Raw genomic sequence first — 23094 nt, 5'->3', positions numbered from 1 at the left:
TAATTATTTTGAGTACTTTTATCAACATGTCGCAGTTTCAAAACATCTCATTTATTCAGTAATTCAGTTTGAATGTTTTGAATGCTTCATTTCATATTCATCGAGTAAAGTATCATTTAAAAGCGTTTAAGTTCCTGGGAATATTTTCTGACCCATTTGCGAGTTATTTGCGAGTCGTTTGAGCCATGCCTGTGTGCGCCCTCATGGTTTTGACTTCGGATCCCATTCTGACACCATGTCACTCGTCTTGTATATTCAAATAAGATGATGAGTTTTGGGTGTTCATTTAAGATGTTTATTACACAAACACATCAGGATGTATGACTGTAACATAAAACGTAAACAAACTAGCTAACTGACTTGACTGCTACACACATACATGCTTTCACTCCGACTGCTTACACAAAATGGCACTCTGCTTGCACGTGCTCAGTATCTATATGGACTATAGTGGCTTTAAAGGTACAACACACACACTATGGTCTACAACACTAACAAACCAAACTCAACACTGAAGAGTGAATTATTCCCCAGTATGGATCTATATAGTCCCAGTATGGATCTATATAGTCCCAGTATGGATCTATATAGTCCTTGTCTACACATCAGCCAAACTTCCTTACTTTCAATAACAGTCAAGATACTCATCTTTCTAAAAAGCACAGACACATACTGCAACGCCCTGAGCTTAAAAGTAAAGACTGATTTTCATGGATAGCCTCTGTTCAAGCATTCAGAAATATAACTACCATCCTTTTAAACCATGGTAGGAGACACATTATTGTACACCAGACAGCAGTCTTCAAGTTGCCATGACCTGAATACTCTCAATCAGGGATAACCAAACACTAGACACGGACTCCCAAGCCACCTTAACTCAGTTTTATAATTTACTTACAATCTTGACTTATAACATTCCTATTTTTATCCAAACAGCATTAGATTGTAAGTAATAAAGCCTCATTTCCCTTTGCTTCAGTGCAATGTTTTAATTTCCACTTTATTTCACAAATAAAAATAACGAAATACTTTCACGGCCTTCATCTAAAATGGCAAAGACTACATCATAATATAAATGATTTAAGATTATGTTTCTAACTTGTACCAAAAGAAGCACTGCAATTTCTTTCTGAAAGGGGTGAAAAGGCAGGCTAGTTAAGAATCGTTCTTTTTATTTTGGAAATAATGGATAAAGGACACAGTCAGACCTTTAAAAGTCTGTGAAAGTGTAAATTAACAGAAAATAATTCATTAAAAAATAACAGTAAAAAAGATGAAAAGCTGTGTGTTCATAACAAACATTGTTTATATACACATAATGGTTCTCTTATTTAAACTGATAATGACAACTGAAGCACATTATTTCTTCTTGTGGTATACGACCACTCAGTACAAGATATACAGGGATAACAAGGTGTGAAAGCATGGTTTGGTAAAAGGCAATAAAGCTGAGTAATTATTGTTTCTGCATTAGTAAATTCACATGCAAAGAGCATTTATCACAAGATAAAAGATAGCTTATCTTTACTTTTATCTGTAACTTAGTGGGTGATATAATTGAGTAATTAATGTTCCTGCATTAGTAAATTTCACATGAAAAGAATGTTTATCACAAGGTAAATGATAGCTTATCAGCACTGTACTGGTGACTCCTGCTGTATCCATCTAACATTTTACTGTGCTTCATCCTTCTCTGATGTGCACCTTACTCTTCCTCAGTGCAGCCACATGGGACTACTACAATGATAGAGGCAGGTATACAGCAGCACGGCCTGATCGGCAACGAAGAAAGAGGTCAGTATGTGTACCCAAGGTCTGTGACACTGTCACAGGCTGATATGAAACCTCACAAGGGGGTATTTCTCCACTATTTACTTTACAAAACTGTTTCTGCAAAACAGGAGGTTATAAAAATGAATGATACCAGATAAAAGCATGTGCTAGAAAGCTAGTGGTATCTGAAAGGCTAAACAGTGGGTCAAAAATCTGGTAAATAAGTGTCTGTAGTGAGGAAAGTGGGTTACTAGACACAAGAGAAAATAAATAACATGCAAGAACTCAGGCACATAGATTAGAGTACTGGAATATGCTGCCATTTATGAGCAAATGATGATGTAAAAAGTTAGTTAAATTGTGATAAGAAAACTAGTAAATGGTTTCCTTAGTAAGGGAGGCTGGATTACTAAAGTAGGGGCGACTGATAGGGTAATTCCCTGTACTAAAGTAAAGCTACAGAGGGACTGTGCAGGATTTGTGTCTCTATAGATTGCTATGAGATATGCAGCACAGTTTTTACATAGATTGGTGTGGAAAGAAAAACACAGAACTTGTCAACTGCAAGCAGAATTCAGCATAGACAAACAAATGTAAATGAAAGTGCACACACTTCAGTGGGTAGAGAATAACAGATATTAATAGCAGATAATGTGCATCTAGAAATCACTGTAAGAAAGCAGTAGAACAACACTGGTGGTGGTACCAGTGGACAGCGTGATTCATAGCTGCTGAGACCCACCTTGACTGCTGTGTGCATTTCTAGGGGTCTCACTTCTCCAACATTTATACAGCTGAGGTTGCGCTCATGTTAGGCCAACCAGAAAAGCACCAAGTCTTTGCCAGAAGCATTGTGAGGAAAGATCAATGAAGCTTAAACATTTACATCCTTCAGAAAGTGAAGAAGTATGGAAAACCTAATGGAAATGTACACATGTCCTACTGAAATCAGAATTCAAAAGGACAGCACTGTCTGAAAAAAAAAAAAAAAGAATCGCAGAGAAACGATGGGGCAACATGTGAAAATCCACATATTTTTGAACATTTTTTGTAACAAGAATATGCTAATTATCTGGTGTCCATGTCTTACAGAAACAAAATTTGACAAACTGTTTACAATTGTGAATAGTAATTTATCAGTGCCAGAATTATAAACTGCCAACAGCCTGTTTTGTCTTTGATCAGAACATAACAAATTAGGCTACATTGAGGTTGCAGTTCTGGCTTCAGGTCTTGTGGAGATTGTGATTGTGGCTTCAGATCATGTGACATTGTGGTTTGGAACTATTTATAAATTGTTAGCTCTATGATTACTTGAAGCACTATCATTTGTAAAACAATAACCAGATCACAACTGAGCAGACTGAGAATAAAACTTCCCCAAGACCTACTCACACTCACCTGCCCCACCACCCCAGATCTGGCTGCTCTCCTTGGAGATTAAAAAAAAATTAAAGATAAAAAAAAAATGTTGTTTCGAGTTTTGAAATGTAGCAAACTGCTTCCTATATCTGCGGTAAGAAACTACTATAGTTTTTGTCACGTATTTAGTGCTACAGTACTTCAAAAACAACAGCAAATGCATTACCACAATTTAGCTGATATGCACTGAAGAACAATCAGGATCTGCCGAATGTGCCCCGGGTAGCTGCCCCCTTATTCCTACTCTAGCTATGCTCCTGAGCATGAGTCACTGTCATGGGAGAGCAAAACTTGGCCAAGGAGAAATGGTAGCTTACTATAGGGAGACACTGCAGACCTCTTTGCCTAGGGCTGTATTATCCCTAGGGCCAGCTGTTACCTCTGCGAGAGAGTGGTATTTTAACTTTATGAGTACAGAGTTTAGCAGGAGTAGCCACGTACAATTTTAGGTCAGAATGACAGAAAGTACAGTTTTGTACCTACCATAAATGTAGATGTTCGAGTGTTCACACTGCTGCAGTCATTACACTTGGGTTATCCTGCCGTCAGGCGGTCCCGCAGTTGGCCAGAGTTCCAAAGTCTTGGTCCAGCATCGGTTGCTGTCACTTCTTCCCTGACGTCAGTGCGCCAGGGGTATATAAGATGCATCCGATGTCATTTTCTTCAGTTTTTCTTGCCCCAGATGTCAGGTGCCCCCAAGAAGGTAGGCAATACGTATTGCTAATAAAAAATATACATATAAAATAAAAACAATACCTTCAGTTACAAGTAAATACACCACAAAGGTTATATAGGATAGAAAGGTATAGATAAGTCCAGTTAGTTCAGAGGGGATGGAGGGAGGGTAACCTGGACTGCAGCAGTGTGAACACTCGCATCTACATTTATGGTAGGTACAAAACTGTACTATGTTCATCGTGTTACACTGCTGCAGTCATTACACTTGGGTAGAATCCCAAAGCTAAGGTTGGGTGGCTGGTCTATAAAGAGTTAGGATTGGCTATGAGGCCCTGCAGAACTGCAGTGGCAAATCCTGCTCTGGATTTAGAGTAAAGAGGCAGGTGGTAATGCTTGGTAAAGGTGTGCACTGAACTCCAAGTTGCAGCCTCCAAAATTTCCTTGGTAGTTACTCTGAGAAAGGCTGTTGAAGTGGCTGTTGCCCTGGTGGAATGTGGCCTAATGTTATTAGGGACTGATTTTCCATGCTCTGTGTAGCAGTAATGAATACAGTGTCCTATCCATTTGGCTATAGTCTGCTTTGAGATAGCCTTGCCCTGTGATCACGCAGCATATGCTACAAACAGTTGCTCAGTTTTCCTGAAAGCTTTTGTTTTGTCCAAGTAGAAGCATAGCTGCCTGTGTATGTCCAAAGAATGCAGAAGTTTCTCCCCTTTATTCTGGGGGTTTGGATAAAAAGTTGGCAAATGGATGGTTTGGTTAAGAGCAACACTAGATACCACCTTTGGCATAAAGGTAGGGTTTGTCCTTAAAGAAACCTTGTCCTGAAGAAAAATTATAAAAGGTTCCACTGTCATTAATGCCTGTAGCTCTGAGACTCTTCGTGCTGAAGTTACTGCCAGGAGCAGAGCTGTTTTCCGTGATAAAAATTTTAGATCGGCTGTATTGGCTGTCTCAAAAGGTGGCAGGGTCAGTTTTTCCAAAACAAAATTGAGGTCCCAAGTTGGTGTTGGTGCTCTCTGGTGTGGTCTTATGTTTTTAGCCCCTCTGAGGTACTGCTTTAGCAAGGTATGAGAGAATAAAGGAGGATCCATGTTGTAATGTGTTGAAATGGCAGAGGAGTGGATCTTAATTGATGAGAAGGACAGGCCTTTGTCCAGCATCTCAGTTAAGTATTGTAAAATCTGAGGAATGTTTGGGACAAGAGGGTCAAGGCTTTGAGCCTGGTTCCAGGTGCAGAATCTCTTCCATTTTTCTGAGTAAGCTTTCATGGTGCTAGGCCTCCTGGCCTCCAAAATGACATCCATAACAGCTTTAGAGAGAGAGGTGTTGTCTGTTTGACTAATGAATCTGCCATGCAGCCAGGTTTAGGGTTTTGAGCTGACCGTGCAGGATCTGATTGTTTTGTTGAGTCAGAAGGTGTGGAATTTGAGGCAAAATCCATGGTGGGCCTTGAGCTAAGTTCTTTAAGATTGGGTACCAGTGCTGGCATGGCCAGTCTGGAGCAATCAGGATCATCTGTGGTTTTTCTTGTCTGGCTTTTAGGAGTACCTTTGAAAGGAGAGGCAGTGGTGGGAAGGAATAAACTTTTAGGGTTTTCCAGCTGAACGAGAGAGCATCCACTTTTCATGCTTGTGTGTGATACGTCCTTGTGCAGAATTTTTGTAGTTGGCAATTCAGTGGGGAGGCAAAAAGATCTATGTCTGGGCATCCCCATTTTTGCGTTACCATGCTGATGATTTGTGGATTCAATTTCCATTCATGAGGGTCCATGATATTTCAGTGTAGATCGTCTGCCAGAGTATTTTTCTTTCCTGGCAGGAATTGTGCTTGCAGATGAACTTGATAAGTTAGAGCTGTGTTCCACAAGGTCATGGCTTGCCTGCATGGGGGATAAGAATGAGTGCCCCCTTGCTTGTTTATGTACCACATTACTGTGGTGTTGTCTGTCTTTAATAATAATTGTCCTGGATGCAGAAGGTCCTTGAAAGCTGTTAGGGCATTTTGAACAGCCAACATCTCTTTTTGATTGCTGTGAAGATGCATCTGGTCTGTGGTCCACTTGCCCTGAATGCATTTTCCTGCCATGTGTGCTCCTCAGGCATAATCTGAAGCATCTGTTGTTAAGTCTGCCTGGCTGTGGGTAGGGTAAAAGGCTAACCCTTGTTTAGGTGACATGCCTGTGCCCACCATCGAAACTCCTGTTGTAGGCAGGGAAGCATTGATATTACTGCTTCTAAACTGTGAGACTGTTGAGTCCAAACACTTTTTAGGTACCATTGTAATTTCCTCATATGCAGTCTGGCATATGGTATTAGTAGTATGCAGGAATCCCAGGGCCTGCAGAATTTTGTCTGATAGGGACATGCAGGTATGCCTCTTTGAGGTCCAGAGTAACAAGCCAAGCCTTCTTGCCCAGCATGGGTAGAAGCTGCTGTAATGTCAACATTTTGAATTTCGGAATATCCAGGTAAGTGTTTAGAATTGAAAGGTCTAGTATGGGCCTCCAGGCCTTGTCCTTTCTGGGGACCAGGAAGAGTCTTGAGTAAAATCCTTGTCCTTGTTCCTGTTGTGGTAATAGCTGTCATGTCCATGAGGGCTGAAATTTGTCTTTGTGCCTCTGCCCCATTGATTCTGTGGCAGGTCTGGCATTCCTTTTAGCCTTGGTAAAGTATGAAAGTGGAACCTGTAACCTTGAGACACAATATTCAGAACCCATTTGTCTTGGGTGATTGTTTGCCAGTTTTGAGAAAAAAGTGCTAGTTTTCCCCCTAAGGGGGCTGCCAAAAGGGATGTGCTTGGCGTACGAAGGGGGAAATCATTGGGACTGTATCTTGTAAGGTTGAGACTTCTCCTCACCTCCTTTTGGGGTTGAGGTGTCCCACTGTCGTTGTCTGTTAGAGCCTTGGGGTTGAGATCTGCCTCTCTGTGGCCTGTCTGACACTGGAAAGGACCAATTATTTGTTGGACAATTTCTGCTAAATCGAGGTGGCTGTACCTGTAAGAAATCCTTGACTGTTTGCATAGATTTAGCTTTATCCTCCATTTTCTTTAACACCTCTTCTGCCTTAACACCAAACAAGGTATCATGCTGTAAAGGAGCATCCAATAATTTTTCCTTAACATGATCAGGTAAACTCTGTTCTTTTAACCAAGCATGTCTTCGAATCACAGAACCTGTAACTGCGGCTCTACAAGAGGCCTCTAAAGAATCAAAACCACATTGCAGAGTACGTTTTCCCACCTGTTCAACTGCATGCAATAAATCCTGCATTTCTTTACAGTCAGAAGCTTCTGAGCTTGCAAGCATTTTCTGTTTTAACTGAGCCATTAAATATTGTTGGTGCTTAAGCATGTGAAACTGGCAATTTAAAGCCCTTACTGCTAAAGTTGCAGAAGTGTAAACTTTCTTCCCCCATCTATCCAAAGCTCTGGAATCTCTGTCAGAGGGTACTGGATTTTTTGCAATGAAAGCCTTAACCCCTTTTGGACCCTGGGAAATAGTTTCTGGATCAGCAGAAGGGTTTTTATAAAGAAACTTGTGAGAGTCAGGGACTCTAATACCTATCTGGTTTGGCTGGTGCAGGGGGCAAAGAATCAGGAGATCAGCTGGATTCAGAAAAAGTACAGTTGTGTACACCTACCATAAATGTAGATGTTCGAGTGTCTTCACTGTTGCAGTCATAACTGTAGGGTGCTCCTGCCGGCAGGCAGCCCGAGGTCGGCCAGAATCCCAAAGTCTGGGTCCGGCGTCGGCTGTACAAGCCAGTACCCTGACATCAGTACGCTCTGGTACATAGCCCTCAGCCGACGCCATCTTCTCCAGCCTTTCTTGCCCTAGATGTCAGAAGTCCCCAATAAATCATAAATGAATCCCACTAGGAAACACAAATACACCACAAAAAAGAGAAAGAGAGGGGATAGGAGAGGAAACACCGACTGCAACAGTGAAGACACTCGAACATCTACATTTATGGTAGGTGTACACAACTGTACTATGTTCATCGTGTTTCACTGTTGCAGTCATAACTGTAGGGTGGAATCCCAAAGCAGTGAAAAAAGGGGGGAGGTTTAGACAGAAGAAGGGGCAGCAAGAAGACCCTGCAAAACAGCAGAGGCAAAGCCTGCCCTGGTCTTAGAATACAAAGGGAGATTGTAGTGCTTGGAAAAAGTATGCACCGAACTCCAAGTGGCAGCTTCCAAGATATCCTTGGTAGGAACTCCCCTGAGAAAAGCTGTAGAAGTAGCAGCTGCTCTAGTAGAATGACTTCACACAGTACCTGGAAATTGTTTCCCATGATGAGTGTAACAAAATCTTATTCCATAAGAAATCCATTTGGAAATAGTTTGTTTGGAAATAGCCTTTCCAAGAGAACTGGAGGCAAAAGAAACAAACAATTGGTTAGATTTTCTGAACTCTTTAGTCTTGTCCAAATAAAATCGTAACTGTCTGTGCACGTCCAAGGAATGCAAAATCCTTTCCCCTTTATTCTGAGGATTAGGAAAGAAGGTAGGAAAGTGAATTGTTTGATTCAAAGCCACTTTCGAAATCACCTTAGGCATGAAAGTAGGATTGGTCCTCAAGGATACTCTGTCCTGGTGGAAAATAAGGTATGGTTCCACAGCCATGAGAGCTTGCAACTCTGAGACCCTTCTGGCAGAAGTCAAAGCTAACAAAAGAACTGTCTTCCAAGATAAAAACTTAATATCTGAAGATGCAGCAGGCTCAAAAGGAGGCAAAGTAAGTTTTTCTAAAACATAATTAAGATCCCAAGCAGGAACACGAGGGGTTCTGGGAGGCCTTAAATTCTTAGCCCCTCTCAAGAATTGTCTCACCAAAGGATGAGAAAAAACAGGGGGATCAGTATCGAAATGAGCAGAAATAGCAGAAGCATGAATCTTAATGGAAGAAAAGGAAAGTCCATTAGACAAAAGATCCGAAAGGTAAAGCAAAATAGAAGAGAGATCAGGTACCAGAGGGTCCAAGCCTCGGTCCTGCATCCAAATGCAAAATCTCTTCCATTTAGAGGCATAGGATTTCCTAGTGCTAGGTTGTCTAGCTTCCAAAAGAACATCCAAAACTGGTTTGGGAAGACTAGAAGAGATCAAATTCCTTTGAAGAGCCAAGCTGCCAGACAAAGGGTCTTGAGATTGGAATGTAGCAACTGACCCTGATGCTGGGACAGAAGAGAAGGGTACAGAGGGAGAATCCAAGGAGGTTCCAAGAACAGGCGCTTTAAAGTTGGATACCAAAACTGTCTAGGCCAATTTGGAGCAATCAAGATGAGGAACTTGGGCTTGTCCTGTTTTATCTTTAGTAAAATCCGAGGAAGAAGAGGAAGAGGAGGGAAGGCATATCCCGAAAGGTTTCTCCAGCTGAAGGACAGGGCATCCACTTTCCAAGCTGTTTTGTGGAATGACCTGGTGCAAAAGAGAGGCAGCTGATGATTGAGATGGGATGCAAACAGATCTATCTGGGGGCATCCCCAAACTGCAGTTATCTTGTTGAATAAGTTGGTGTCTAGCATCCATTCGTGAGGATCTAAAACGTTCCTGCTCAGGCTGTCTGCTAAGAGATTCTGTTCTCCTGGTATGAATTGGGCCTGGAGATGTAGATTCAGATTTAGAGCTGTGTCCCATAAAGCCATAGCTAGTCTGCAAAGGGGGTACGAATGAGAACCCCCCTGCTTGTTTATGTACCACATGACTGTGGTGTTGTCTGTGCAAATCAAAAGAGGTCCTGGATGCAAAAGGTTCTTGAAGGCTAGAAGAGCATTTTGAACTGCCAACATTTCCTTCAGATTGATGTGCCAGTGAAGATGATCCTTTGTCCAGGTTCCCTGCTGGCAATTGCCTAGAAAATGTGCTCCCCAAGCATAATCCGAGGCATCCGTGGTTATGATTTGAGAAGGTTGAGGAAGATGGAAAGGCTTTCCTTCGTTTAACGCACACACCCTGGACCACCAAAGGAACTCCTTCTGGAGGCAGGGGATCAGAGGAATCAGAGTGTCCAGATCGTGGTAATGCTGTGACCATACATTTTTCAGATACCATTGAAGCTTTCTCATATGAAGCCTTGCATTTGGAATCAACAGAATGCAAGAAGCCATGTAGCCCAGTGCCTGCAGGAATTTCCTTGCAGTGAGCTGAGGTAGAGTTGCCAAAGTCTTGAAAATTGAAGCCAGCTGTATATGTTTTTCTGTAGTGAGGAAGGCCCTTTGTAAGGTTGTATTTAAGAGGGGTCCCAGAAATACCATTTGTTGAGAAGGGATCAAATGTGACTTTTTTGTGTTCACTGAAAATCCCAGTAGGAGGAGAAGACGTTGAACAAAATCCAGATGTTGAAGTAAAAGATCCTTGCTGTCTGCCTGAATAAGGCAATCGTCCAAATAGGGGTAAATTTGAATCCCCTGGAGTCTGCAATAAGCCACTACTGGTGCCAGGCACTTGGTAAAGACTCTGGGCGCAGTAGATAAACCAAAGGGCAGTACAGAGAATTGAAAGTGTCTCGAACCTGCCTTGAACCTGAGGAATTTCCTGCATTCCTGCCTGATGGGAATGTGTAAATAAGCTTCCTTTAGATCCAATGTCACCATCCAGGTGTCCTGAGAGAGCATTGGAATCAGCTGCTGCAGAGTAAGCATCTTGAATTTTGGAATTTCCAAAAAGGTGTTTAACACAGAAAGGTCCAGATGAGCTTTGCTTTCTTGGAACCAGAAACAGTCTTGAATAAAAACCTTTTCCCATCTCTGAGAGTGGAACAGGCTCTATGGCTCTCATGGCCAGAAGAGCATCCACTTGATTTAAGGCCTCTGACCATTGATGTTTTGGCAGATCTGGTCAACCGAAAGCCCTTGGCAAGGTATGAAAGTGGAATTTGTAGCCTTTTAAAATCACGTCCAATACCCATTTGTCCTGGGTAATATGAGTCCAATTTCTGTAAAAAAGAGAAAGTTTTCCTCCGAGAGGGGCATCCAGGTAAAGAGGTCCTGTAACCCAACCGAGAGAGTCATTGAGTTTTCTTCCTTTGAGATTGGGATCTGTCTTCTCCCCTTCTAGGTGAAGAAGCAGTCCATTGTCTCGATCTGTAGGAGGCCTGAGCTTGGCCACGACCTCTGGAGCGTCTATATCTTCCCCTTTGAGGCCTGTCAGACGTAGGAAAGGACCAATTTTTGGAGGGCCAATTCCTGGAAAATCTAGGAGGCTGAATCTGCAAGAAATCTTTCACAGTTTGCATAGATTTTGCCTTTTCTTCCATCTTTTTAATAACCTCCTCAGCCTTAGATCCAAAAAGAACATCAAGCTGAACAGGGGCATCTAATAATTTAGCCTTAACCTGTTCAGGTAAACTTTACTCACGAAGCCAAGCATGTCTCCTGATAACAGTACCAGAGGCTGCGGCCCTGCAAGAAGCATCCAAAGCATCAAAACCACAATGCAAGCTATGTTTGTTCAGTTGTTCAGTTGCATGCAATACATCCTGTAGTTCCTTATGCAGGAAGGGAGGCAAGCTTTTGCTTTAAAACAGACAAAAGAAATTGCTGATACTTAAACATATGAAACTGGCAATTTAAAGCCCTAACAGAGAGGGTAGCAGAAGTATATACCTTTTTACCCCACCTGTCTAAGGCACGAGAATCCTTCTCAGAGGGAATAGGATTCTTAGAAGTAGCAACTTTAGCAGCCTTAGAGCCCTGAGATATAGTTTCAGGGTCTGCAGAAGGATTCTTAAACAAGAACAAATGAGACTCAGGAACACTATAAAACCTATCAGGCTTAGAGAGAGCAGGAGGCATGGAGTCAGGATTCAAATTAGCCTCGGAAAAAGCATCATCCACAATGTCAAGAACAGGAGGGATAGCCAAAGGCCTATGTTGAGGAAGAAGAAGGAATTCTCTAAGCCTCTTCTTCGAAGCAGAATAATCCTGACCTTCCCAATGAAAATGTTCCCTCATCTCATGTAAGGTTTCCCCAAAAGAAAAATCTTCAGGCGGAGAGGCAGAGGGCAAGGAGTCCTCAGCATCCGAATCCTCATAAGGAGGAAAAGAATATTCCTGATCAGAGGAAGAGACAGAAGATATAGAAGCCTGGTCAGAGGAATCCATAGGAACATCCTGTCGAGGCCTTTTCTCAGGGGGGGGGGGTGAGAACCCCTAATCATAGTAAGCAAATCTTCAGCCATCATTAACAATTGCTTCTGTGTCCGGGGAGTAGATTCAGAAGTAGCATGAGCAGGAGCTTTGGACTTAACAGGAGTCTTTGTCTTTGCCTTTGAAATAGTGATGTGAGTAGGCCTTTATACCCCCTCAGAAGCCGGTACCTGCACAGCGGTTCTGGACCCATCCGAGGGAGCGACGTCCGAAGGTCCTGCAGCAGATAAAATAGAAAGCCTTGATGGCTCCCCGTGGGAGTCCGTATCGGCCATCGGTTCAGAAGTGGCGGACGACAGGGGCTGCAAAAGCGCCTCACTGACGACAGCCGAACTGGACGCTGGCTCCAGCTGCAACGAGTCCTGTCCTTGTCTTTGCGCTTCTTTTGAATTCCGGTAGCATCCAACGACATTCTATAATTGAAGCGTCTGCCAAAGTAATTCAGAGCCCAGTCGTACCTGCGTTTGATAGTACGAGAATTAAACCTGGCACAGAACCGACAACAAGAAACGTCGTGGTCAGGGCCTAAGCAAGGTAGACAGTAAGAGTGGAAATCTTTATGAGGTATTTGTTTCCCACACGTAATACAATTATTAACTTTTTCTGACATCGGAGGAACAAGAAAAAGATTCCCCAACGGGGTACTTAGCTTTGAGAAGAGAAGTAAGAACTTCGGACCGACAACAACCAAAAACGCTGTTCGAAAATCGCCAACCAACGACTTGCGAGCTGCTTTCCACCGCACGGCAAGAAAGACTGGAGAAGATGGCGTTGGCTGAGGGCTATGTACCAGAGCGTACTGACGTCAGGGTACTGGCTTGTACAGCCGACGCCAGACCCAGACTTTGGGATTCTGGCCGACCTCGGGCTGCCTGCCAGCAGGAGCACCCTACAGTTATGACTGCAACAGTGAAACACGATGAACATCACATCATCCACAATATCTAGCACAGGCGGAATAGCCAGGGGCCTGGGCAATAAAAGGAAATCCCTGAGCCTTTTCTTGGATTCTGAATAATCCTGACTTTCCCAATGAAAATGCTCCCTTCATGGTATGTAAAGTTTCCCGAAAAGAATAATCCTCAGGAGGAGAGGCTGAAGGGATAGATTCTTCAGCATCAGAGTCCTCTCATAGGGGGGTAGAGAGTACCCTGGTCTGAAGAGGAATCAGAGGAAATGGAAACCTGATCAGAGGAATCATAGTCTGTATCCTGCCTAGGCCTTTTCTCAGGAGTGGGATGGGAACCCCTGATTAGAGTAATGAGGTCTTTGGCCATTTTGAGCATCTGTTTCTTAGGCATGGAGGACTGTCCAGGAGAATGCTGTACTTGCTTCTTTGTCTTTAATGGTACTTTTGTCTTGGCTGTTGCTTTAATGGTAAGTTGTGAAGGTCTGAAAACACCCTAAGAAGCCGATGACTGCTCAGCGGCTCCGGACCCATCTGAGGGATTAGTTTCCGTAGGCCCAATACCTTGAATTTCCAGAGGCCTAGTTGTCTCCATGTGGGATTCGGAGGCAGCCTGTAGCTCTGAGGTAGCGGGTGTCAGGGGCTGCGAAAGCGCCTCACTGAGAACCGGCGACTGGCCTAGAAGAGGTTTCGTCGTCGGTTTTGGACCTCAGATGCCTGTCTTTATCCTTGTCTTTGCGTTTTTTCGGAATTACGGTCGTCGGTTGATCTGAAGGCATAGTATAATTGAACCTTCGGCCAAAGTAGTGCAAAGCAAAATCAAAACGTCTTTTTATAGTGTGTTTGTTAAATCTAACACAAAACCGACAACTAGTGATGTCGTGATCAGGGCCTATGCATGGAATACTGTAAGAGTGGAAGTCCTTATGAGGTATTTGCTTCCCATGAGAAATATAATTATTAACTTTTTCTGACATCGGTCTGAGGCAAGAAAAAAGTTTCCCCAACGGGGTACTTAGCTTTATTGAAGACTTCGGATCTGAAATTTGAGTTTGAAAATCTCAGGAGTCGGCCGACCAGCACTTGCAAACTGCTTCTGCCTCGGGCACCGCGCGGCAAGAAAGACTGAAGAAAATGGCGTTGGATGCATCTTATATACCCCTGGCACACTGACGTCAGCGAAGAAATGACAGCAACCAACGCCGGACCAAGACTTTGGAACTCTGGCCACCTGCGGGACCGTCTGACAGCAGGATAACCCAAGTGTAATGACTGCAGCAGTGTAACACGATGAACATCATATAATCTTGGAAGTTTTAGTAATGACCAGAAAAAGAAAATAAAGGCCTTCTTTTTTGGTGGTTCCAAAGGAATGACAGAGGAGGCCTCCATCCCTAATGCAATCTGCTTAAGGCGTTGGTTTCCCAAGTAAAGGTTTAAAGCATGCAAGTGGCTACATAGGGTCTTAGGTACAAATGTCTGACAAACGGGGCAGGCCTTGTAGTTGTGTGACCATCCCAAGCAGAAAAGACACTGATTGTGGGCGTCCTTGTGGGGAATCCGCTGGATGCACTTACCCTTGCCCTTTCTGGATGACATGATCAGGCAAGATAAGTAAAAGGAAGGACTGAAAGGGTCCCCAATGGGGTACTTACCTTAATTCTTTGAATCTGACATCAGCAGTAGCAGGAACACCTGGAATATGACTGGTGGCTGAGAAGTTTTGAGGGCTGGTGCATGCAGACGTCACTTTTATGGCCCACGTTTCCCTCAGCCATGTCAGACATCCCACGCACCACAGAGGGACTGAAAACTTTTGTATACTGGCTGTACATATGCGAGACAAGAGGAATAAACCCATATGTAGAATACTGCAACATTGGAATAGAAGGACATCAGATAATCTTGGAAGTTTTAGTAATGACCAGAAAAAAAAATAAAGGTGTACAGTAAGGGACCTGAGCAACTAACAAATAAGTCTGCATATATTAAGACTGTCTGCCTTACTTAGGAGATTACGGAAACAGTATGAATATGTAAATGAGAAGCACGTGAACAGTCTGAGATAAGCCTGGAACTCATCTAAAAGGGGAAGTTAGCCTGTATCACATTACCTTGGGTAATCTGTTTAGGTGTCTCTTTGTGCCAAGTACAGAACTCTCCTTTTTGTCCCCAGCTAGGTATAATGGGGACTTTTAGTGATACCCTATAAGCTCTGAAAGGGAAGACCCTACTTTCTGGGGTGACCATGAAAAGGAAATGCAATGGATCTCCATCTTTTCAGTTCATTCCCCAAACAGGGACACCAAAGAGTGAACAGGGTATCTAAAATGAATAGCTGTTCACACTAGTTACAAACAGACAGGTGACCCATTCAGGACCCCTTCCATCATACACCTCAGCTCTGAAAAAGTCGCTTAAAGTGGGAAGAGGAAAAGATTATAACGCAGAAGGGATCCTTCTCTTTCAGCATATACATTTATGGTGAGTGTTTCACAAAACAGTATGATCTCCATAATAAGGATGACTGCTGCAGTACCATTCCTTATTCACATGCACAGTGCTTAAGCAGTTAGTTACCCTTGGTGGCTGGTGGTCAAAGCATGCCCTAGAAGACTGCAGTGGTGAAGAACACTTTTCCTGGACTAACAGTCTAGTCCACAATACATAAAAAGTTATGGATAGTGGCCCAAGTGAATACCGCACAGATACTCTGAGCTGAAACACTGATAAGGATGGCTGCTTTGGTGGCTGTTGCCCTGGTGAAGTGTGCCGTTACTTGGCCTTCCAGTGTTTTTCCATGACTTTAAATACAAGACACAATGCAGTTAGACTCTCATTTTGGTAGCATTTGGTTTGACACTAGTCTAGCCTGTTTGCCTGACATAAAGCAGACAAAAAACAGATCTGTCTGTCTGACATTTTTGGGTCTTTCTATAATGTATGTCAGTTGCCTGTGTACCTCTATTAAGTGAAGTAACCTCTCCTCTCTGTTTTGGAGCTTAGGACATATAAGGAAAAGGGAATAAGTCGATTCAGGATAAGTTCTGAGTCCACTTAAGCCATAAATTATGTAGTTATTCTAATAAGAACCTTACCTCTGAAAGAAAGTGTATGGTTCTTTAAACATTAGGACCTATAACTCTGAAATTCTCACAGCAGGTGTAATGGCCACTGGAGAAACAATTTTCCAAGATAAGAACTCGAGACACTGAAGCAAGCGATCTGAAAATGGCAGTTATGGTTGCACAGTGTAAAGACCTCTGCCCCACAGAGGCCAGGGTCTGCACAGTGAAAGAATAAGTGTAGGAGTGGCTTTGTAAAGTGGACAGTGCAGACAGGAGTCCTGCTGAGGTTTGGATGTTTGGAATAAATGTGAGTATGTGTGAATGTGTGTAAATCTTCGGATGTAGTTCTATGAATACGTTTCGACTAGATATGCTGTGGCTGCAGTGTGTTTTTGGTTTCCCGCAATGCTTTTCTCACTTGCATCACAAAAATCCTTACATGAAGGCATCTCCCTGTCACTCTCTTTAGCTTGTTCCACTGCAAACATTTCCAGGCCTACTGTTTTAGCTTTACATACCATTCCTCCAATTAATATGTTGTTATCATAATCTTATGTTTTAAGTGAGAATTTCACGGGTTAATTACACTGCCATTTTCAATAACAATCCTACATTTTCACAATGCAGCTTCAGTGAGGATCTGAATTCTCTAAATACTACCTTTTGTGAAGATCTCACCAGTTTCCCAAAGTGCATTTTAAAGGACCAAAGAGAACAGAAGGATTCTTTTGTGGAAGAAAGCCATCCTTGAGAATGGCTCTGAAGGAGTCCATACTGGTTTCCTCCTGTCTCAGCACAAGTACAAATGATCTACACTAATTATACAGATTCGTTATCCTGGACTTGCAGAACTAGGCCTACATGAGGCTGCACCTCCTCATTTTTTTTTTGCAAAGAAGCACAAGAACAGTTTGAAACTCCCAATCTCACTGCCAGTCATGTTCTTCAAAACAGTCCAACTCAGGAAGGGGCAGACAGATAAATGTACCAGTTGAGCTATCAATCTCAGACGCAACAGTGCAAGTTATCCTACTGAGTTATTCTTAAATGAACAACAACATCAACAAATCCAAGTGGTGCAGATCTAACATGTTTACTACACAAGTAAAGAATTGTTGAGAGACTATTCAAGGATGTACGCTTAGTTTTTAAAGTAAAACTGTACAGAATTTTAAGCAACAGCACCTCTTAATTGTGACTTACTTCCACACCAGTTTTTGAGACCTGCACATCTTTTCAGGTAAGGCTACAATTTTACCCCTAAACTTAATAATGTTTACATTACTTTGTGATTTGGATGCTGGCAGTACAGTATAGAGGGGAAAAGGCCCTGAATATAACCCTGATGAACAGGGTTCACTTACAAGCCTGGAGGCGTCAGCTGGGGGGGGGGGGTGTAAGAAGCAAAGCCTGCTCACCACGCAAAGTGTGGGGAGGGGTTGAAGTGCATGTTATGGGGTACCCCTACTGAGAACTTATTCCTGATGGGAGACTGCATACCTAGCAAGAGCCATGTGTTTACTCTGTTGTAGGAATGCATGAAGTGCTATGCCACACATGGAAGTGGGTGGCATCCACATTCTACATCCACTTGCATGCCCACCCACCCCACCTCCACTCACAGGGCATGCAGGGAAGAGTGGCAAGGGAACATATCTAAACCCCCTGATGACTGCTTAGATGATGGCCGTGCCATGTCATGACTGGCTCTTGGCTTCATCTGGAATGGATGGACCAAGATGCAGTGCACATACATACAGGGGCCCATCCCAAAACTTACTTAGTTATTTATTCATTTTATAGTCAGAGGCTAAGAAAGATGCCAAGTTAGTGCTTGCTTTCAAGTACACTTGAGGAGTAAAGAGTAAGTAAAACTACTACTTTTTGTTCATACATTAAAATCTACTTGCTGTTGGGCTCAAACCCAGTTGTACTGGTGTATATTAACTTACACTCTTCTTAGACCACTTGTTGTGGTGCTACACAAAATAAAATGTCTTACTTGTTAAACAGAATAAAATAGGACTTCTTATTAATGCACACATAAAGATTAAAACAGAAAATAAGTTAACAATAAACCTTATTCTCATAATAAACCAATGGCGTCTCTATGTTCAGGTATTAATAGTATAAATGCACTACAATGTTTCTGTAGGTCATAAAAATCATCATCATCTCTTAGACCACACAGTTACATGACAACTTATTCCTTCTGGATAATGGTTATGGTGTTTACCTTACAGACAAAAGGTACAGGGTTTAATTCCCACATTGGGTAACTGGCTAGGCTTAAAATAGTCCACAAGAGCAGTTAGTCTAGTACTAATCTACAAACATATGAACCTATAAAATGGCTGGACAAGTCCAGTATTACACAAAGACCGTCTTACATCCCACAAATGCTGAAACACAAGCACAAAATATAAGCTGGCAAGACCCTCACCTTGCAGTGGCACTGACCAGTGACTGGGTCACAGATACCTGCAGTTGTCCCTCCTTCATTACAGTCACAGTGCCTGCAGTTTGGATAACCATAGTAACCAGGAGCACAAGTGTCGCATCGTCGGCCAATCACATAAGGTTTGCAGCTAAATGGAACCATAAGACATGATTTATGAATGAAAAAGATACAGAACTGAGATTGGTGGTTACATCACCATAGTACAGAAACTTATTACATCTATCACATACACAAAAGACATCCATTGACAGAAAATATCTGAACTCACAAAGCAGTTGAAAACTTGAAGGTAATTAGAGATGCAAACAAATCTAGATCAGGTTCATTATAATTGAAGACAGACATTAACTATTGTACAACTTGGACAACAAGAATCTCAGAAGTTGATTAGTCTTCAGCTGTGGAATCATTTACTATATTTGTGATGTTTTTGCCATAAGATATCACACTAATGCAAGTGTGCAATGCACTTTGCTTTACCTTACACCTGACAGTTCTTCTAAATGAGTGAGCATGTCTATAATTAAGTATAGTCTCATACTTTAATTCTTAATTATATATAACAAAAGATTATGAGAATGTACAACTGTTATTTTTTTTATTGATTTTTCAATAACAATCATTTAAACAACAAATTATGATAAAACTATGTACAAATTTTACAAAGGCCCCAAACAGTGTATAAGGAGAAAAAAAGAAGGAAGATAAAGGGAACAACAAGTTATATAAACTGTAAAGTCGGGTACAATATTCATTCATTCATACTTTCAATATGACTAATTAGAGGAAGACATATCTGAATTCAATGACTGAATAAGAGATATAACTTTAGTCAAAGGGTTGTTAGTTCAATTTCTTGGGTATATTCTTTAACTTTTATTTCCATTGATGCTACTTCAACCAAAAGAGTCATGAAGTCTTGTAAGGTTGGAATTAAGGATGACTTCCATCTTCTTGTAATACATTTTTTGGCTGCTGCTAGAATTGTCAAAGAAGATATTTATTTTTGTTATTCAGTACAATAGATTCATTTACATTCAGAAGAATTAAATGTTTTGATAATATAAAGGAATCAGTAAAGATGGCTTGGAGAAATTTTTCAATATCATTCCAAAATTTCTTAATGTGAGAACAATCATAAAAGATGCGAGACCGATCGGCCTTACATTCTAGAGAGCATCTCCAACATATCACCTGTTGAGGAGTTAAATTTAGCAATTTTACTAGGAGTGTAAAAGCATCTATGCAAAAATTTCCAGGAGAAAATCTTCCATATTTGTAAATTAGAGGTTAATTTAAGAGAGTGTAAAAAGTTTGATTTATTCGTAGGAGATAAGGACAATGTACAATCTCTAGTAACAAAATCCCAAAATTTCTGAGTAGGAGTAGTTTTATAAGTAATAACAATTTTATACATTTTTGAGATTAAGTTTTTCCAATTAAATTCACCATGCAGTATTTCATACATAAGAATTATAAATTTGGGTGATGAGCTATAGGAATATCTCTGTATTGTTCTGCACAAATCTTGAGTGAATGGAAGCAGACTATTGAGAACTAGCCAGTCTGATGATGGTTGAGCATACTCTTTGATCAAATTTTGTGCATCTAGTGCAACTAGGTTCTTTGTGCAATGATGCCAGCATGTAATTTGCTTTCCTTTCCTAGTAGCCGAGTGTATCTAAGCTAATATTATCGAAGAAGTTTTTTGAAGTTTTAAAGGGGAATAGAAGCTGGATCCATAGTTTAATGTCAATATTGTTATCTACAAAACTTTTAAAGGACTTATAGATATGATTTAAATAATCTAGATTAGTAAATTTAATAGTATTATATTGTATACTGATACAGAGTACATATCAAAGTTTGTTAGTTAATCTGGTTAATTGTAATTTTTTTATTAGCTTACTTTCATTTAAGATAATACTTGTATGTAACGATTTCCAACCTGAAGAATATTTGTGGTCTATCCAATTTAATATTGTTTTGAGGTTAGAGGCTTTAATGTAGGATTCTAAATTTGGGAAATTTATTCATGCAAGTTTCCATGGTCTAATATGATTAGTTAGAGCTATCCTATGCTTTTTAGGATACCATAAACATTTTAATAGAATTTTGTTTATTTCTTTTAAAATATTTTTTACTGGGTAATACAGAGATAGAAATAGCTATGTAATTTATTTTTGGCAATAAGATCATTTTAATTAATTGTAATCTATCTTCAAATTTTAGATGTAATTTATTCCATTTCTCTGTGAAAATTTTAATGTGTTTAGAATGTTTTATAGTTTGTGTTTAAAGTTAGGTCTATATTTTCATATAGGTCAATCCCTAGATACTTCAATGAAGAAACCAGCTTCCCAATTATTTCATTAGTAGTCAAATTAGTATTATTATTAAGATTTTCTTTTTATTTAGAAGCATATGGTTAGATTTAGAACTACTGATTTTTAGGCCAGAAATATAGTATTTTTTTACTAGTAAATCTAATTCCTGTAAGGATTCTTCAGAGTTTATTAAAGTAAGTAAGATTGCATCTGCAAATAACATTATTTTGGAAATAAAATGATTATTTATATTTAGACCTATAATTTTAGAATCAGATTGAATTGCCAAAGAAAGGAGTTATATTGCTGAAGCAAATAAAATCTGAGACATTGGGCATCCCTGTTTGGTACCTTTAGTAATTTTGACAGGTTCTGACATAAGTGGACCTAATTTTACAAATGCTAAATTGTTAAAATAAATATTTTTATAAAAGTAATACATTGAATAGGGAATTTGTATGATTCAAGAATTTTAAAAAGATATTTCCAGTTTAATGAATCAAAGGCCTTCTCAATATAAAGAGCGATTATAAGAGCCTCTTGATTATCCTTATTTAAAATATCTATGGTAGTTATAATTCTTTGAATATTATCTTGAGTATGTCTATTATAAATAAATCCCGTTTGATCTTCTGAGATAAGATGGGCTAATGATTTCTTAAATCTGTTAACTAGAATAGACATTAATAATTTATAGTCATTGTTAATCAGAGAAACTGGCCTATATGATTTACACATAAGAGCATCTTTATTTTTTTTAGTATGGGAGTAATTAATGAGTATTTCCACGAGGGTAGACTTATACCTTGTAAATAAGATTCATTCCGGGCTTTGTGTAAGAGTGATATAACGGAATATAGTAAAAGCTTATATATTTCATTAATAATACCATCTATGCCTGGTGATTTATTGTTTTTGATTTCTTTAATTTATTAATTAATTTCCTTTAGAGAGATTTGTTTCTGAATCTCATTAATCAAACTCTCTGGTAGACTTTTAAATTCCGGGACGTCTAGACTGTGGTCTGTGAATTCATGTTGAGAGTCATTGTTTTGTATTGTTCCAAAAAGTGATACTTAAAGGCATCCAAGATATCACTAATATCAGAAACTTTTTTTATTATTCCTACCTTCATGAAGCACATTTACAACATTGTTTTCAATGGAGTTTCTTTTTACTCTCTGTGTTAGACTACACATATATTTTGGAGATACAGAGAAAGAATTAAATTTTTCTAGGGCCAAGTTGGTTTTATGAGTTAAAATGTCATTATATTTCTTGTTTAAGGATTCAATTTCCTTTTTCTTGTGTGAAATTATTTTAGTATTATCTTTATTAAATAATACAATTTGTTTTTGCATATTAGATAATTCAGACTCCCATTCCTTCATTTTATTATTAAACCATGCAATAATTTTGCCATATAGATAAGCTTTCAACGAATCCCAAAGAATTACTACATTTACTTCACTGGTTAGATTTGTATCTAAGAAAAATTCTATCTCTGTATCAAGCCATGGTTTGAACTGTTTCAGTTTAGTAATATAAGCTGGTATTCTTTTAGTGAGAGAGAGTTTTTTTAAAATCTGTTTGAAGATTAAAAATAAGTGCATTGTGATAAGACATAGGACATGGGACTATTGTAAAGTGTGATATTTTTGTTTTTAGGTCTTGGGATATAAAAAAATTATCAGTTCTGGCTTGAGTCCTGCATCTAAAATCACAGTGGGAAAATTCTAATGAATTATGATTTCTGAGATGAAATAAATCATATAGCTCTAAGTTATCTTCCCATTTTTTGAGAGTTTTCCCTATAGGAGTAATACAAAAAGGTTTCTTATTAGTAGTTTCTGAGTCATTTAGTAAACAGTTGAAATCACCCCCTAAAATTAGGCTACCCTTAGAATTGTTAGTGATGAGTTCTAAGTGTTTTTTATTGTTGTTACCCCAATTTCCGGGAACCAATAGGCATTGACCAGTGTTTAAATTCTGTTTCTAAATTTTATTATTGTCAGAGTCCTTCCTTATCTTCAGAATTATATAAGATTTGAGGGGAGATAATGCTTTTCTTCCATAATGTTAGAACACCTCTGTTTTTTTTTTAGTGTATGAGGAGTTGGATAATCTTAAGGTATTCATTTGGGTTCCAGCTAAAGCTATCATTTATTTTGAAGTGGGTTTCTTGCAAAAATATTACTTGTGCTTTATTTAATTTCAAGTATTTTAATAGGTTGAGTCTTTTCCCTGGACTATTTAAGCCATTAGTGTTTTAAGGAAAGAAAAGTCAAGTCCATTTTTTTGTTTAAAG

At 40.0% G+C, this 23094-nt stretch overlaps 1 protein-coding gene across 1 annotated transcript in view; it reads right to left on the bottom strand.

Annotated features, from left to right (window-relative positions):
* The window catches only part of LAMA5 (laminin subunit alpha 5), a 1615491-nt gene that overhangs the window by 596681 nt on the left and 995716 nt on the right, over window positions 1-23094 (bottom strand). Inside the window, exon 36 of the mRNA XM_044090412.1 lies at window positions 18442-18586. Within this exon, the coding sequence (XP_043946347.1) occupies window positions 18442-18586 (145 nt within the window). The remainder of the gene's footprint in view (window positions 1-18441; window positions 18587-23094) is intronic.

The sequence above is a fragment of the Protopterus annectens genome, chromosome 12.part0, assembly GCF_019279795.1.
Source record: "Protopterus annectens isolate FY-2018-M chromosome 12.part0, PAN1.0, whole genome shotgun sequence".
Lineage (NCBI taxonomy): Eukaryota > Metazoa > Chordata > Ceratodontiformes > Protopteridae > Protopterus > Protopterus annectens.
This window is presented reverse-complemented; position numbering and strand designations above follow the sequence as displayed.